The sequence below is a fragment of the Neopsephotus bourkii genome, unplaced genomic scaffold (assembly GCF_033783945.1).
Source record: "Neopsephotus bourkii isolate Nb327-2 ecotype Australia unplaced genomic scaffold, CSIRO-AGI_Nbou_v1 NB_595, whole genome shotgun sequence".
Taxonomy (NCBI): Eukaryota; Metazoa; Chordata; class Aves; order Psittaciformes; family Psittacidae; genus Neopsephotus; species Neopsephotus bourkii.
The window spans coordinates 1853738-1872614 of NW_026901096.1; the positions used below are offsets into that span (position 1 = coordinate 1853738).

The 18877-nt window shown below is 38.1% G+C and overlaps 1 protein-coding gene across 1 annotated transcript in view; it reads left to right on the forward strand.

Moving 5' to 3' along the window:
• The first annotated feature begins 19 nt into the window (after window positions 1-19).
• NOL10 (nucleolar protein 10) overlaps window positions 20-18877 on the forward strand; it is a 52215-nt gene continuing 33357 nt past the window's right edge. Inside the window, exons 1-12 of the mRNA XM_061351727.1 lie at window positions 20-172; window positions 754-799; window positions 1677-1775; window positions 2552-2629; window positions 4444-4481; window positions 7468-7604; window positions 8323-8388; window positions 9816-9876; window positions 10382-10467; window positions 10841-10919; window positions 11844-11993; window positions 14277-14343. Of these exons, the coding sequence (XP_061207711.1) occupies window positions 107-172; window positions 754-799; window positions 1677-1775; window positions 2552-2629; window positions 4444-4481; window positions 7468-7604; window positions 8323-8388; window positions 9816-9876; window positions 10382-10467; window positions 10841-10919; window positions 11844-11993; window positions 14277-14343 (973 nt within the window). The 5' untranslated portion in view covers window positions 20-106. The remainder of the gene's footprint in view (window positions 173-753; window positions 800-1676; window positions 1776-2551; window positions 2630-4443; window positions 4482-7467; window positions 7605-8322; window positions 8389-9815; window positions 9877-10381; window positions 10468-10840; window positions 10920-11843; window positions 11994-14276; window positions 14344-18877) is intronic.

Below are 18877 nucleotides of genomic sequence, written 5' to 3' on the forward strand. Positions count from 1 at the left end.
ACCCCATACTACCGCTGCCCTCCTCCCGGCGGAAGCAGCAGTGGGCCGGAAGCGAGCCGCCTTCCGCTTCCCCTCCGCCCCGGAAGAGGCGGGCAAAGCTGCGGCCATGCAGGTCTCCAGCCTGAACGAGGTGAAGATCTATAGCCTCAGCGCTGGCAGGAGCCTCCCGGAGGTGAGGGGCGGCGGGGCGAGGCGAGGGAGGGCTGCGGGTGGGCCCGGGGACGCGCTGCCGGCCAGGGCCAGGTGCTCCCTCAGCTGTGTGCCACAGTGGGAGCGGTTAGAAGCGCGTTGTACGCTTTGGGCCTGAGCTGTAGCCTGGGCCCGAGAGGCGCATGGAGCTGCCCCTGCTCCGTGTGCGCTTGTGGTGAGGGTGGAGGGTCGGAAACTGAAACCAGCTACAGGTATTTTTAAGCTACGAATGCAGACTGAATGCGTGCATCTGTAACTGTAGGTGTGTTATTCTGTAGATCTCTAAAACCCACGAGTTCCTAAGGTTTTTGTTGGATTTTTGTGTTTTTTTTTTTTTTTTTGGTGTGTGTTGTTGTTTTGTGGGGGTTTTTTTGTGGATTTTTTTTTTTTTTAATGTGGAATGGTTAAAAATACCAGTGGAAATTTTAAAATAACCAAGGAGATAAAAAAAAAGATCATTAATGGCCTGAATGTCTTGTACTTATAACTCGGATAAACCTTAAGGGATTCTCTGGTTTCTTTATGAAGAATGAGCTCAAGACTGATTTATGTATTTTCTTGCAGTGGCTCTCAGACAGGAAGAAAAGAGCTTTACAGAAGAAAGATGTGGGTAAGTTTTCCCATCATATGATCCTCTGTAATACTCAGTTACACATATAGTGTGCAAGTCCAGAGGGAGACACTTCAGTGACTGATACATGGAAGTTATGCACAGCCTATATTTTAAAAACTACAAAATTAAAACTATAAATAATTACTCCAACTTCTTGTATAGCTTTATGTGAACAGCATATTACCTGTACTGTTTTAAATTTCAGACATTAAGTGTTGGGGTTGTAGATTCTACAGAAACATGATGGATGAATTATGTGACGACTGTATAGAAGCATGAGGGATTACATATATAGCTTATAAACCATGAATTCCATGTATATATGTATGCTATAAACTCCATATATATACATATATATATATATACTCCAACGAGAAACTCCCCTGTTGTATTATGCTAATTCTAGAGTGCAGGAAGATCATAATTTTAACCTAAAATCATTATACAAAATAAAAATGGCTAGGAAGAGATGCATAAGAAACTCAACCAATCAGAAAATACAGGGAGTTAACAGGAGGATGGAATACATTATGCAACATCTTATTTGCATAAAATGCGTGATAAATATTTGCTATGACATTATATAGTAACTTGCTATGTAGTTACCTTAGACATCTTTTGCATTGAGGTAGCCCCCACATGGGGTTAACAGACTATTAATCTGCATATAACACGTTAATTATACTTAAAAGATCTTTATACTTTCTAAGATTCTTTCAACAATATTTGAAAGATAAATAAATAAATAAAGATATACTTTTAAGGATATTACCTATATCCAATTAACTCAACATTCTTCTATAAGAAGCTATTGACAGGTTTTTGTACTGATACAACCATGCTACCTAAACAACAACCTTTTTTTTTTTTATAGATATCCGTAGAAGAATTGAGCTTATTCAAGACTTTGAAATGCCCACGGTTAGCACAAAGATTAAGGTATCAAGAGATGGACAGTATATTATGGCTGTTGGTGAGTTAACAGTGTCTCTCTGTAGCAGAGGCCCAAAGTGCTAGAAAACCTTGATTGCAGAATGACTTAGTATTTCAGGTAGAATTGGTAAGAGTTCATTTTTGAAAGTAACATTGCACTGTTTTGGAAGCTTACTCTTAAGATGTGATAGACTGCTGTCTTGGTAGTGGTATTGTGAAACTCTGCTTTTTAGAATACAGATGTTGTTAGGAAGGGACATTTGAAGATCATCTAGTTCCAACCCCCCTGCCACTGGGCATTTATAATACAATTAAAACCTAAACTGTCTGTAACACAGTTAAAAACTAAATTCTTCATTATTCTTATTGTCTGTAAATTTGCTTTAAAATAGCTTCTGAACACCATTGTTGAGTATTGTTTTAAAATATGGAGGATGCTATATTTTGTAACTTCGTCAAAGCAGGATCCACACTTCAGTACTTCAGTAGGTAGTAATAACATAAGGAGATTTGGTCTTACAGACTTATGGAAGGTGTTATTCAGTTCTGTATGATGTATCTCTTAATCAGAAGAACTGACATACAAGAAGGGTGCTTTCAGGCACCAAAGACAAAAACAAGGCTGTAGAGTTATGTTACTAAGAGATACGTTTTTCCAGTCACAGGGACTTAGGTAAGATTGGAATACTTAAAGTTGAAATGTAGTAAAGTAATATAAGACATTATAGTAGAGAGAAAAAAAAAAGGAAAGAAAAATAAGCTTTAATGTTATATTTTTGTTAAAATTTTTAATTAAAGATCAAATTATTCTTCCAGGAACTTACAAGCCGAGAATTCGCTGTTTTGATGCCTATCAGTTGTCCCAGAAATTTGAAAGATGCTTAGATTCTGAAGGTGAGTATAAGCTGTAGCTGTTAGCATAAGATGTCTTTCATGTGTAATTCAGATAGTACTCAAATAGAAACTTCTGTCTCTGTGTTGAGGGCAAAATGTACATTGGGGGAACACAAGAATCTAGAGTAAAATATCACCTTGTCTTTACGTCTGTATCTTTCCCTTTTCCTCCTCCAAAGTTCTTTCCTCCCTTGGGGAGAAGAATGTAAGATTTACCTTGAGCTAGTAAGCATGGTGCCCAGAGCGTGAGTGAGGCTGAAGTTTTGTGCTCTGTTTGGGGTGAGGAATGTGACATGGGTATGATGGCTGGGTGGTGGCCAGATCTACCTTCTTTCCCCTTTGAAGCAGGAAGGTAGGAGAATGCACTATGGTTGCACCATTGCTCCTGAAATGAGCTCTCATGGCTTGCTTTCTGGAACCCAAGCTCAGTTACAGGGTAAAGAGCATTTCCTGGGAGTGGGTTGGTTGGTTTGTTTGTTTGTTTTCATGGAAGCAAGGTACTTGAGGATAGATGGTAGCATGGCCAAGAATCTAATTACACCTTGTTTGCTACTAATTTGAACAGAGAACAGCTGTGGTGAGGAAAGCCAGGAGCCATCTAGACAATGGGAAAAGGGGAATCTGCTGTCAGTTAGACTAGGGGAGGAGGTCAGAACTGCTGGGGCTCTGAGTTTTAGGGTGCGCAGATTTGAGGAATTGTGTTTGGCTTGTTTTGTTTTATTCTGTTTGAGGGCTGGGATGTTAGGAGACAGATGGCTGAAAACTGGGGTGGGGGGTGACCAAAGCAATGAAAGGGTGAGCCTAGAATGGCAGAAGTCCTAAATCATTATGGAAAAATGAAACTGGTCTGTGATGTGTGTGAAAGTGGTGTGAAAAATAAAAATTGAGAACCACTGAGTTAGGTAAGACAAAGGGGAGTGTTTTTTTTACCCTGTGCCTCAGGGCTACAAGGAGTCAGGTAGGGTGAAGGCATGGTGCTACAACATAGGGGAGGAGTAGTGGTGGGGCAGGGGTTCAGAGAGGTTGGGGAGAGGAAGGTATGGCAAGAGTGAGACCCACTTCGAAAGAGTAGGAGTCATAATAGTAAATGATTGCTGGTAATTAGAGCTTAAAGTATTTTATTATTTTTTTTGAACTGGCATCTTACTAGACTGTGAAAGTATGTTTAATTTGTAAGGTAGCATAGAGTCACTTCAGGTAACTTTAAATGAGCTACCTCATTTAAATGGAACCAGTTTAGCTGAAGGAGCTACTCCCTAATGTTTCCAACCCAGCTCATTTGAAACTAGGCAAAGCTCAATACATTGCAGTGTTCAGCATTGTAGCTTTCAAATTTGTGTTTTGTTTTTTTTTTTTTAATATTGAAACTCTTTGGAAGTACTAACCCTGTAGAAGGATTGCATGTGCAAGTTTGCGTGTAGTATGTTCAAGCTTATGTCATTTTTTTTGTCACCTTTGATGGGTTACTAAAGATCCGTGGACCACACACTTACTGAAAACCAGACCTTCCCTGAGCAAATAAATACGCAGCTGAGCATTGTGTTGAGGAGCGTGTCAGGTATAAAAGAACGATAAAGAGATTACAAGATGCTTCATATGTTTCTAAAGTTTTAGAAAACTACTTGTTATTTTGCAAATAGAGTTATATAATTAAAGATTTTATCACAATGCCTCAGTTATGCATTGACACCTGTGGGGAATACTTACATGACTAAAAGTTAGCGTGAGTGTAAATGTTTTGAGGACTTATGCCAATGTTTGCAAGTAAGTTTGCTTACTTAGTTGACTTAAAATTCTCTTGCTCTCTCCTTTAGTGGTTACATTTGAGATTTTATCAGATGATTACTCAAAGGTATGTTGAATGCTTTCAATGTATAAATGAAAAAATGGTTTAATATGTATATTAAAATGCATTTTCATATATAGTAAAGGCAGTCAATCAACACAACTTTTGGAACAGAAAGTTGTTTTTTTTTTAAAAAGCAAAACTTTTTTTTGTGCATTCAAAATGTTGTTTTCTTTGTCTCTTTTTATTATAATTTGTCTTACCACTCTTAAGGTCTTTTGTCTGCAGTAGAGAAAAACGTCAAATGATGTTTTTTCTTACAAACAAAATAATGACGAAAATGGAACTAGTTATTCTTTCTAGGATGACATTTAGTCATAATCCATTATGACAAGTGATACACCAGTGCACCATTTTTGAGAGGTGGGATAGCTGCAGGTTAGTTAATAGCCTAATTTCTCAGTGTTGTTGTAGCCAACAAAAATTACAGAGGCAAAAATTGTGGAGAGAAGTAAAGTTGTTTTGTGTTTTTTTTTTAATCCTTTTTTTTTTTTTTTGGTAGGGTTTTTTGTTTTTGGGGTTTTTTTTTTTTTTTAGAAGAGACCTTAGCACTTCTGGTACAGGTTTGTTTTAATAAGTATTTCTTATTTGATCAGAGACAGTATCATCTAGCCTTCTAGCTTTAGTCTTTTCAAAATTTTCCCCATATTTCCAAAGATTTGCATGAATTCAAGTAGCAGAAGGCAGTGACTGATACAGTACAGTTGCCTCTTGCTTGTTTGTCTGTAGAGGAGTGTGTCTGGTTGTACAAACCAGTTATTTGGGAGAGTGAGGAACACACTGTGTTTGTAAATATGGTTCTGAGTGGTTATAAACAGTAGCTGTTATGTGTTTTTTCAGCTGAAATTGGTACTGTATTTCAGAATGAAGCCCTCCTTTCACAACTTAATACAACCCAATTTTTTATTTCATTTTTCTAAAACTTAGCAAATCATTAGAAAGGAAACTAATTTCAGGTAGCTGTCATAATGTTTTGAACATGCCAGAAAGAAGGAATATTATTTGAGAAATTACACTTGAAGTATTTAGAATCATGAAAATGCTGACATGAGGGGGACCTTCAGACATCTGAGCAGGACTGTCAAAACCTGCAAACATGGCAGTTCCACAGTTTACTGAATAAATTGTTACAATACTGCACTGCATCTTAGTAAATAATTTTCTCTTCCTGTTCAACCTGCCCAGGAAAATCTGAAATTTTTTACTGTTGCTACTGCGAAGAGTTTGACTCTTGTCATTTTTGTAACTGTGCTTCAGTTCTAGCTGCTGTTAGGTTGCCCTGCAGGGTGCTCTTTGCCTAGCTAAACAAGCTGAAATTCTTCCGACCTTTCTGTATGTTTGCGTTTTGCCCCTTGTCTGTCTTGGTAGCCCTCTTGATGCTCTCAACATCCATCTTGAGTTAGGGTCCCAGCACTAGACACACTGCCTCATTCTTTAGTAGCCCAGGGAACTTAGCTTCTCTCCAGTCTGCTCCCCCTGTCCTCATAAAATTGCCTCTTGAGGCTTATTTTCATTTTCACAGTGAGAGCGCATTGTTGGCTTTCATTCATGCTGGTATCCATAAGGCCAGTTGAACTGTGAAGAGCTTTGCTTGTGGTAAATTTCCAGTTAAAAGCATAAATCATTAGGCAGATAAAAGCATAAAGGCATTAGGCACACAAAGGATTGATTAGGATGTATATGAAAAACACTCTTATGTAACACTGACTGTGCAGCTGCATCTGTAATCTTGTACAAAATTGTAGTTACGCTTTTAAAAAATGATATTCCACTTGGTATTGAACCAGGATGAGCGAGTCCACAAATACAGGTTGAAACATTAGGGGTTTTAACATTTCCGATACCAGTATTTTGGTAAACATTTTCTGATATCAATATCAGAAGAAGCAGGGGGACTTGATAAATAAGCATGAACTTCTAGCCCAGATCAGTACTTTCTCTGTGTCTTTCAAGGGAAGAATGTACAAATACATCAATAAAGATGACATTCAGAATAACTTTTGTACTTCTCCTTTCCTGAGCTTCTCATCCTTATTTTTAGTTAGTATTGCTAACAATATACTCCAGCAGTAGGAAACTTAAAATCTTCAGTATCTACTACTTCTAGAAGATTCATGCACTATATATATATTAAACTAAATTACAGCTTTTCTAAATCTAAGCTAAATAGGGATGAGGCTCAGAGTCAAGAGTTATCCTGTAATTATCTATATAATTTAATTGTTTGCATGTTTTGTGGCATGAGTTTGGGCCAGGCCAACTGTTCCTCTGTCACATAGTGCCTGAGCATGGTTTGAGATACAGCATGCGTGTAATGGAGGTTGTGGGCAATGTTGTCTCTGGAGTAGGAAGAGCTCTTTCATACGGATATGAGTTGTGCTATGTTAACTTCCCATCAGGACTATAGAGGCAAGTTCTGGCCTATTTTATTTACTAGCATAGATCTAGCCTTCTAAAAATGCTTTCCTGTGGGGTGTTCCAGGACTGAGGTGTTTGCCTGTGTTTCACAAAGAAAATATATGCTTACTCAGATGGCAGACAAAAAAAATATACAAAGGTCTTTGGTTTCATTTATTGGAAAGCTGGTGTGCATCAGGATGTACGTACAATTTTTGTTCTTAATGAGCATACTGATGTCTGCACAGTATTATACCTGAAAGAAATCAGTAAATCTGGTGCCTGAAGGAAGTACAGATGTTAATTTTGGTGCAGCACAACACCAAGATAACTAATACTTCTCTGGTTCCAGAGTTGCTTTTAGGGTGTCTGTCACATACATTCTCGTGGGTATTCATTTAATATTTGTTACTAAAGCTCTTTGCTGTAGCTGGTGAGAATGATGGACTAGTTGATTATAATTTTAATAGAAATGGTTTAAAGAAGTTGTGATTAACCTGTGTGAGCTTGAAAGAAATCACTGAAGTCTGGGCTGTAAAATGAGGAGATTATAATCTGCTTCTGTATGCTTCAGTGTTTTCTATTTTATTTTCAGGTTGTCTTCCTTCAGTGTGGCAGATTTGTGGAGTTTCATTCACAGCAGGGCCATTACTACAAGACAAGAATACCAAAATTTGGTAGAGATTTCTCTTACCACTATCCATCATGTGACTTGTATTTTGTAGGAGCAAGGTATTGATTAAATGAATTATTTTATTTCACTACTGTTAGCAATATTTTCCAAGCATAAAATGAGCATTAAAATACCAGAAAAGTTAAAAATTTGAAGTGACATTTCCCTTCAAATTAATAGTGGAGACTGTTTGTGAAGAATGGTTAATGTGGGAAGACTAAGATTAATTTGGTTTCCTGTACTGTTTTAAGACTTTCTGATTCTTAAACCCGGTACATCATGTATTTGCAAATTTGTCATAGAAACTGCAATTCTGTGTACTGTTTTAAAAAGCGATTGGCATCTAAGCAAGGAAAATTAAATATCTTTTCTATCCTGGTTGATGTTTTGTGAGTCAAATCACATGAAATAATTAATTGACTTTGTGAGAAGACAGGAATAAAATGAGGTCTGTAGGATTTCAAGCAAAGTAAATAGCAATTCAAGATGTAACAAATCATAGGAAAAGAAAAGCTCTTAAAGGAATTCATGCATCTTTTCCCTGCAAAAGGAATAATTGGTAGGATATTGCAGTGTAATAAATATATTTGGTAAACATGCACATTTTTCTCTGTTTTTAACACTGAAGGATAGATTTGTCTTATGTTTTTATGAAGTCTGTAAATTATGTATTTGGTAAAATTAGGCTGTTAGAACTTTTATAACTATTCCTAACTTATGACAGTATTTTTCAGTATTCATAAGAGAAAGGAGTAATCCTGGATTTTTCCTTTGTAGCTCTGAAGTATACAGGCTAAATCTGGAACAAGGAAGGTTTCTGAACTCCCTGCAAACTGATGCTTCGTAAGTTATCTGGGCTGCATGACGCCTATCTGTCATTTCCACCAGGTGGAAGCAAACTACTAGCATGCTTGCCATCATTGCTGTATATGAATACTACCCAAATGTGTTGAAGAGTTGAAAAGGAACGTATGCCGAGCCTGAGCCTTGTTTTATGTTCTGTAATTATTTGTTCTAGTTTTTATGTTTTAATTTAGTTTTCTTTTGTGGATATTTTAAAATTGCTTAATATAGACTTGTAATAGGTATTATATAACTTGATCTTAAGAGCGTTTCATTAAAACTGTGCCATTATTGCTCAATTTAGCCATCTTATAGAGATCTACCCACAGGGTATGTACTTTCCCAGACATGTCTTTGTCCTTCTGCTCTTGGAGTAGCCCAAAGAGAATTTTTATATCTCCGGCATTTGTCTCATTCTTTTGAAAACAGTACTAGAGCAGGAGCCCGGCTTCTTTCATGTTGGGAGAGGCAGATGAGAACAACAGACTTGATGAGATAAAGTGGCTCGTTGGTGGGCAGCAGCTGGTGTTCAGTGGGTGGGATAGCTTAATGGATGAAGCAAGATTTGGGAAGGCACGTTACAGAGACAAAAAGGGGTATCCTGCAGCAAGAGAGCTAAGTGTGTAGTGTAAAATCTGATTTGAGAGAGGTGAGACTTGAAGTTGTGAAAAGTTTGTGAAGTGGGGAAGGTGGGTGGGTTATAGAATTGGAGGTGGAGGCCTTTGAATGGAAGAAGCCAGAAAGCGCCGTGATGAGTGGTGTAAAGAGAAATACTGTACTTCGGAAGAGTTGCTGGAAAAATACAGGGCTCTTGGTGCCCTGTTGAGAAATAGGATGCTTGGATGAGGGAAAGGAAGACAGGCCATTCGTCAGAATGTGGTGGAGGTGTAAGCTTCCAAACATGAGTAATTGGGAAGACCATTTGACATAACTGGGTTGTTTAAGAATGCAGTGGAGCAGAGCAATATGGCAAGGCTTGATGGTGGGTATGGGCAGAGAAATGCAGAGTCATTCAGGTTGGAGAGAACCACAGAGCTCAGTCTCCTGCTCAAGGCACGGTCATGCTGAATTCAGATGAATTTTCCCAGGGGATATGAAAACTCCAAGGATGGAAGTTCCACAGCCTCTGTGGGCAACCTGTTCCAGTCCTTAATTATCCGTATAGCATAAAAACATTATCCTTACATCCAGTTGGAACCTTATCTATTTCAAGTAATCAGCAGTGTCTCTGATGGCTCTAGATTCTTGGTAAGCCCCTCCTAGTGTAAGAAACTGCTATTAGGTGGCCATCTGTCCCTGCCTCTCTCTCCCTGCAGCTTTTACTTTTCCAGGCTGAGCAATTGTGTACCTGATTACAGAAATCTTTTTGGTTGTTCATGTGTTAAATTAGCCTGAGGTCATTAAACTTGCTTCTTTTTCTGTTTCAGAGAGAGTAATGTTTGTGACATAAATCCTGTACATTTCCTGTTTGCTATGGGGACGGCTGAGGTAAATGTTAGCATTCCTTTTAATGAAAGGGCAATAATGTTTGCTTTTTTTATATTCGTTTGCATGAGGATAAGAAGTCATGACGGGAACCTAATTAATTAATGTGATCTCATTGCTGTGTTAAGCATAGATCTGTTAAACAAGGTGACTTTTTAGAGCATAGGGCAGATAATAGTTTCTGAGGTGGTTTGGTTGCTGAGATGTTCAAGAATTTTGCCAATGGGAGAGAAAATGTTATCTTGCCTTACAGTGTAGCCATCTGTAGAAATTAGCTAGCATGTGTACCCTATTAATCATCAGAGATTTAGTGTTAATTATACTGATTCAGATCACATTTTTGAAAATCAAAAGTGAAATGTGTGGAGCTTGTATGCTACTGTTAGAACAACTCATGTTAACCAAGGAAATTTGATTAATTGTAGGTTAAATAATACATATTTTAAACATTTTCAGGATATCAGACATCAGTTGCATAAGCTTAGAATGTATTTTCTAAATTCTTTAGGGTAAAGTGGAATGCTGGGACCCTAGAACTAGAAATCGAGTTGGGCTGTTGGACTGTGCTTTAAGCAGTGTGACAGCAGATACCGAGTGAGTAAAGGCCACCTTTTCGAAGTGACATCTTTTGGGTTGTTTTTTTTTTTTTTTTCCAGAAGTTTTGCTTTTAGAAACAAATCCCCCTTTGCATTAAAATGGCATGCCCATGGTCCTCTCTGCTCACTGCTAGTATGAATAAAGGGTTTCCTTAGTCATAAAGGAGTCTTTTAGTCATTGACCTTAGTAGTGGCTATTATTATATACAACCAGAAGTTGTAAATGTAAACAATGCAGCTTTTTGAAGTAGTGTTTCTGAGTGATATCTGTAAATTAATTTACATTAAGTGTCTCAGTTGTTTTTAACATTTAAAGATTATTTGCAGCCTTTATTAAAAGAATGTCTAACTCTAAGCATTGTGCTTTGCAGGATAGAAGGTTTACCATCCATTTCAGCACTGAAATTTGATGGAGCTTTGAATATGGCTGTTGGAACATCTACTGGGCAGGTAGACTTTACTTCATCTACAACAATTCTAAGGAGATCCTGGTTTTGCAATTGCCAGCCCAGGTCTATCACATGTTGAGTGCATTTATTGTAATGGAAATACCTATGACAATACAAATAAATACAAGTATTTGCAAGAGCATAAATCACATAGAGTAGCAATAGCCATTCTTAAACTACAGATTAATTTTGTGAAACGATCTTGCCCTTTAGAAGTAGGGACCATGTAATATCATCACAACTTACATACTACACAACTTCATATTCTGTAGTTTTTTAATGAAGTATCTGGTGAATTTGCCACTTTTTGAGACTCTTAATCAGTATCAGTTCAGCAGATCTGCTTTCCCTTACCTTGATGGTGGCTAAAAAGGTAGAAGTCTTTCTGTAAGGGATCATTTAGATTCATTTATTCATTGTTGCCATGGTATTTTTAAAGTGAAGTATGGGGATTTTTTTCTACTTTGGTCAGTCTTTTCACGGGTTTAGAAAACTGTAGCTTGTTGAAGAGCAGGTATATATGGTGTTTCACTGAGTGAAAGTGATAGTCACTGAATGTGGAAGGGGGTAAGAAAATTCAAACCTTGTAAGAACAGCACAAGAATCTGAAAGTGAAATATTAATAATTAAGAATACATAGAGCCTTGAAAACTCTTATTTTGTTTTCAGTAGATATTTAAAATACTTTCAAAAGATGGTGAGCTCTTAATTTTTCTAGACTGAAGCACATTGAGGTTAAGATATATTGCCAGAATAAACTAGGCACTCTTAATAAGTAAATTCTGTTTTCAGAATTTAAAACTACTTATGTAAATCCTGTCCTTGCTTTTAAGTAAAAAACCCTCAAGTTTAGTTAAATTTTTAGTGTGCATGACTTTCTCTTGATCTTACAATATTGTAAGCTTAATCTGTCTCATTCTTCAAGGTTTTATTATATGATCTCCGGTCTAGTAATCCGTTAATAGTCAAAGATCACCACTATGGCCTGCCTATTAAGTCAGTTCAGTTTCAGCATCAGTTGGATTTAATTATCTCGGCAGATTCTCGAATCATAAAAATGTGGAACAAAGATACGGTGAGTGTTTTTATGTTGGTGCATTCAGTTTTCTCAGTCTTTACTTGTTGGTTGGTTGGTTTTTTTGTTTGTGTTTTTTTTTCATGCAGCTTAAATAATAAAGCTGAAATTGAGTGTAGGAAGTTGTGTTTTTAACATGTCCTAATTTCCATAGCGTTTTGTCCACTCTTAACTGAATAAAGCAACATCTGGGAAGTTATTCAACAGCCTGTCAGGGATAAAGGTATAGTCAGGTATTTTTTTAGCTGTTTGTACATGTCTGCCTAAGTTGCTTCTTTCATAGAAGGATTTAAACAGAAAAAATAGTATCTTAGCAATTGCCCTGGTTTGTGTATTTCTCAGTCTGCTTGAACACATCCACTTACGGTTTTCGTCAGAGAGAAACACGGTTATTCCAATTCCCTTGCGCAAAGAATTGCCTACTTCAAAGGTAGATCAGTTTATGACCCATTTAAAATTGGGTGCTGCTTATTTGCACAGAAGCCTATTTGGATATTGAAGCCTGGATCCAAATAACAACATGTATTATGCTGTACTGATGTATTATATTGCAGCAATGTCTGTATCCCTGCTTTTCGTACCTCTAAGTGAAATTGAAACTTTTAGCTTTCATAACACTTTATTTCATTGTATTATGCTGTTATTTTCCTTATCTTTCTCTTCCAATGAAGGCTGCACAAAATAAGTTACCCCATAGATTCACTGTGATACTACTTGGTTTGTTCAGTTTGAGGGGCTATGTTTAGTCATGTATTCCTTCTCAAAAATATGCTCCATCTATGCTTTTCTGGCTTTACACTGAAACACATGAAGAGCAGTTGTAGTTCAGGGACTCTTTTTTCTGAATATTTCAGGCAGTCATTTCTCTGTTGTGCTTCTTCATGGACTTTCAGCAGCCTCTTTTATTTTTTCTGTGATCACAAGTAGTTTTTTGTAAGCTCCTATGCAGTTATTTTTTATTGTTTAAAAGAGCAAATAAAATATTGGTTATTATTTAAAACATCTGCAGTGGCCTCTATTTTTCCTAGGTATATACATCTCCCTCATTGAGAATGAAACACTGTAAGGTTTGTCAGGTGGCCTCTGCAGTGGGAAAAGGGAGGTTTTCTTACTGCTGGAAGGCAAAGATAGCTTTGGACTCTTTCCTAGTGTATGTTCCAGCTGGCTCCACCTCTCCCAGATGTTGGTTCTTGACTATCTCTGGCTGGGAACCAACTGCAGAGGCAGACTGTGGGGTGGAGAGCGTATGGCTTTGATACCAGAATAGCCCCATGCTGAGACGTGCCTTGGGGTGGGGAGCATGAGGCTTTTGTCTGCTAAGACCGGGGTGGAGGAGGACTCTTATTAATCATCCGAGAGAGACCAGAGGTGGGTGGGGTAACAGCATGTAACTGGGAGGGAAAGGAAGGGCCCAGAAAGGTAGGTGGGATTGCTGCAGGGAAAGAAAAAAGAGGAATAAGATCAAAATTTGCTCTGTTTCTGTCCCTCATTTAGAACTGTGTAGGCATGTACTCTCATGCTTCAGATTCTGTGGCCCAGTTCTTAGAGACTCTTCCTTTACTGGCTGTCTTGTGTGTTGGCTTATAAGAGCACCTGTATTATGTCTGGGTTTTTCAGTCTCTGTTCCAATTTTTACTATTGGGGGGGGGAATGTTGTTTCCTGGTTGTACCTCTTTCTTAAATAACCTTTATAACTTCAGTTCTGGTCTAAGCTAAATGACACTGGGTGCTTTTACTACTTTTATATTTAGACTGCTTTAATACTGAGTTTATAAAGAGCTGTGCTATGTTTCATGTAACATAAGCAAGGTGGAAGAACCAAGCTCCAGACTCAAATTCTACTCCCAATCCATCATTTCAAAAAATAAAATGATTTAAAGATACCACATTGAGTTGAACAAGATGGGAGTTACACTGACGATGTGCCAGGAGCTTGTGGACTTCACTCCCCTTTTGCACAAAATAAAGTAAATCTGACACATACATTTTCAACACAAAAGTGTGAGCTGAGTGTAAAACAGAGGTGCCACTGTATGTTGGTGTGTCTTCAGCAACTGGTAGGCTAGACTTCCTTGTAAGAGATCGGATCGGAGACAGAATTTAATGTTGAGTTCCTTGTGTTACATTCAGACACTTTAATAATATCCTAGTGTTCTGCAAAATCTGTTCCATCTTTATTCCCTTGTATTTCTTAGCTTCTATAATGGCCATTCTTAATGTTAAGATTTAATGAATCGTGTTGTTTGGAGTGCTTCATAATATATTTTCTTCCTACAATTTCAGGGGAAGATATTTACTTCAATGGAGCCAGAATACGATATCAATGATGTCTGCCTTTATCCAAATTCAGGTATGTTAGCTGTATTAATGTCTTTATTAAGTTCAAAAGGGAAAGCCTGTGTTAATCCAAGCTGCCGTCTTTTTTTCTGTTTAGGTGATACAAATTAGTTCTACTTTCCTCCTAGAGCTAGGAATAAATGGTTACTTGTCAGTTAGTGGCATTTTTTCTGTATCTGTATTAGATTGGAGCCTCTTCACAGTTAGAAGCTGCTGTGCTGTCAATTAAATGCTTGACCTCTTTTGCTCTTTCAAATATCTGAAGTGTTTCATTTCATAAGAATAGGAATTCTGGCTTTTTGTCTTGGCTAAGTCCCAGATGAATTAGAGCTTGCTTTCTAAAACTAGGAAAAACCTCTTTACAGCAAGGTTACAATTTTTTAGAAGTGTTTACAGCTATTTGGTCTTCCCTTGTTTTAGATATAGCCCTTGCTGTGCCCTCCCTTAGACTGAATACTTTGGTTTTAAGCGTAGATTCCTAAGTGCACAGATTTGTATGCTTTTCATGACTGTTTTCAAACTTATGGTGTCTCAACATTATGTTTAGAGGTCAAAACTGAGGGTCGCTTTTAACCGGTTTCCAGATCCCACCACATGAATAAAAATATTTTACAAAATGGTGTTTGTATGTGCATGTGTGCTTTGGTTGTACCTTAGATTGCACCTGACCTTAATTTTCCTTGGTTGATCTCATATGCTTAGCTCTTAACTACTATGTGGCACCTGCTTCCTTTTTCAGCAAGAGTATTGGAAAAGATTAAATAAAAATTAGGGCCACAAGGACGGCATAGGGTGAAAAGCTCTTGATCCAGAGAATGCGTGTGTTGCAAACTGCTGTTATCCAAAATTTAGAGGTAGCAGCGAAGACAATGTGACTTGGACTTTGATTAATGTTAGCAGCTGAATTTCAAGATTGCAGATAAGCGAATTTGAGGTTTCTAGCAAGTTAAAACTTAACTTGTCTTTTCTGCCAACTTCAGTGAAGAATATGGCCTTTCTTCTCATTTTCTGTAAGATTGAGCACTTAAGTCTTGATCCCTGCTGAGGTAGTGGGCATTTTTGACCATATGCAGCCGCAAAACCGTAATGGTCTGCAGGACCTTGCTGATGAAAATGCAAAGTCATTTCCATGGTGCTCAGGTTTATCCCCCCTCTGATGATGTTCCACTACTTATGAATTGGGCTAGGTTTTTCTGAGCCCTCAAAAAGACACTGATACTGTTTTTATTTGTGTGCCATGTATTTGTTTTTCTCAGATCAAAGTGCCAGAAATAATGTAAGCAAAGAATTGAAGCCTGCCAAAACTGGGACTTTATGGCATGGGCTGAGCATGCATCTTGCGTGCTGTGTTTCTGTGTATGTGTTGGTTGGGGTATATTTGAGAATAAATGCGTGGTAACACTGTGGACTGTGCAACATGGGTGTAGACAAACCTGATCTTCTCCCATCCGTAATTGCTACAGAGAGAGAGGTCATTGAAGTAAACGATCTTTAGCATTTCATCCAGGTATCACCTTTGAGCTTATTGATCTGGTCCAAAAGAGAGCCCAGGCATGAATTAACATCCGTGCAGCATTGATAACAAATTGCTCATGACAGGGAGTGAAACAGAAGTAAGGTATTTGACAGTGTTGAATCTTCATATAATTTAGTTTGGAAGGGACCTCTGGGGGTCATATATTTCCTGCTCAAAGCAGGGCTGAAGTTGAAGTTATATATAACTTCAAAGTCTGATCAGGTTGCTTGGGTCATAACCAGTCAAGTTTGAATATGTACAAGGATGGATGTTACTCAGCTATGGATGTTCTGTAGCCTCTCTGATATGTAGGCATACCTCAAGTGCTGTTGCAGAAATTATTTTCGTGGAGGAAGAATCTTGTAGCACAAAGAATTTAATACACTCCCTAAGAATTGCATACCTCTCTAATGTTACCTATTGGACATAAGTTTTTCACGTGTCGGTGATCTAGATTGTGCGTACCAGTCTTGGGTCTTCTCCTTAAGTCAATTATGCTTTTTTTACTCTTTTGTTCTTTGAGCGTGTCTGTAGGGCAGCAGGTTGATGTCTTTTGGTAAGAACTGTTGGGTTGTATTTTATAGTCATACAGAGACAGAAGGGAAAAACTAGGGCATGTTGCAATGGAAATTAAGAGATTTAAGGTAAAATAGGTGGTGCATTGCATATTTGTCATAAATACTGTTGCTCCAGAATTTAGGATGCCTAGGTCCACCACATGCTTATTCAGAATTTAAAGAATAATAACAGTTGAATATCTGAAAATAGGAAAATACTTCCAGTAATATGAGGTTGTAGTTATGGAAAACTGGATAGATAATATTTGTGTGCTAGTACAGCTGTGGCTCAGTGCTCTTCCTGGTGCCGCAGCATTCTCAGAGCAGTGCTGAATGTTTGTGAAGCCAGCATAGCGCAGGAAACACAAAAGATGTTTGCCTAGCTTGTGTTTTAACACTTGGTGTGAAACTGCTGCTTAGACAGTCCATACTCTAATCTCACCCTTATAAAATGGTTTTAACACTTCATTGCGACTCTCAAAAAAAATAATGGAAAGGTGGAATTACATTGTAACGTAAAATGCTCTGAAATAGTGACTATGTCAGTGGAAGACAGAAAAAACTACAGATGTCATCTGTTTCTCTAAATTGGAGAGGTATGGATTTGAGGGATGGACTGTTCGGTGGATGAGGAAATGGTTGGATGGTTGCATCCAGGGGGTTATGGCAACAGCTCAATGTCCAGATGGAAATGGATGACAGGTGGTGTCCCCTGAGTTGTCCATACGGGGACCAGTACTAGTCAGTATCTTTATCAGTGACATAGACAGTGGGATCGAGTGTACCCTCGGCAAGTTTGCAAGTAACACCAAGCTAATGGTGTGGTTTGACACACCTGAGGGATAGGAAGCCACTCAGTGGACAGGCTCAAGAAGTGAGCCCATGCAAACCTCATGAGGTTCAACAAGACCGAGTGCAGGGTCTTGCACCTGGGTCAGAGCAAAGCCTGGTATCAATATAGGCTGGGGAATGAAGGGATTGATAGTACCCTTGAGGAGAAGGACCTGGGGGTGCTGATGGATGACAAGCTGGGCATGACCCAGCACTGTGTATACTTATAGCCCAGAAACCCAGTATGCTGGGCTGCATCAAATTGTTCTTTTTTAGTAGCTTTGTATGAGTTTTAATTGTTGTTTTTATTTAATTTAGTTATTTTACCAACCAGCTTGAGTATTGCTGTCTTTCATGGGAAGCAACCCCTTGTGTATCTTTGACCGAACTGCACGGTGACAGACTTTAGTGTGGAAGTCCTAAACTAGTTGTGGATCTCTTTTCTCTGATCACACATGCACAGAATGGGGATATGGGAAAACAGGTTTACACTTAGGAGTAGTGTTGACTCAGCTTCAGTAAAGTTTTAGACTGTAATTGAAATTCAGCAGCCTCTTCAGAGTATAGAAATCTGTGCCTTGTTTGTTTTAATTACTGGAAAACAAGTTCTTAAGTTAAAACTGTGTTTTCTAAAACTGCTTCTCCCCTTTACTATCGCTTCATATTCTTGTTCTGGTTCCTTTAAATTGAAGATACTGTATTGCAGAGAACTTTCTGAAGATGGTCTTATTAAAACATCTCTGAAAAAAGAGTTCTCATTTATTTCCCTTTTAAAGTGATCAAACTAGGCTGCTGTGTAGTTTGTTAGGGTGTGGCCTCCCCATAAAAATTGCTTAAAACTAATGAGCTGAAACAATGTGTGGAGTAGACTTCTCCATTCACAGAGTTGTTCCTTATTTTTTTTATTCCTTCATTTTGCCTGTGGTATACACCCATGTCCTGCTACAAAGACTGGTTTTGCCTCCTTTAATTATTGGTGGAAGACTCTCAAAGAGGAGGCTTTCCCTTTACTGTCATCTTTGAAGCACCTGCAGAATTAATTTCTGTCCTTTTATTTCTGGTGATTCATAGTAAGTCAGTGGAGAAATGTCTTGTCTCCTGAAACAGTAGTGAGCATGCTGATATGTTACGGGAGCATGTAACCTAAATACTAGGCTATAGTACATTGTGTGTGTGTCTGTATAAATATCTGTATACTATAAATTCTTGCTTTTCCCTTAAATGGCCTGCAGACCTTCCATGTATGATTTTTAGCCTCAGTGTGCTGACTAAGCTTTCACAAATGCCCTGCTTTGCTGGGAAAGCAAGCCCCCTTTTTTCTGACATTTTGAGTCCAGCTGCATTGTGTATTTTTAATAAAAGGATTAGGTAGGAAGGATTACTCCACCCATGTTAATTGCGTTCCTCTACTTGGGTGTAAATTATATTTCTACCCTCTGGGTGTGTAGTAATTGACCCAATTATTCATAGTCTCAGTGGCATATGTTAGAGTACTTTTAGATCAGAGTGTTATCTAACTTGATTGTTCTTTTCTTCTTCATATTCCATTTGTTGCATTACCTGGTGATCAGCTATGTTTGAAATAAAAAGTTTAGATCAGTGTAAGAGTGTATGCCAGATGTCCTTATTCCCTTATGCGAAAG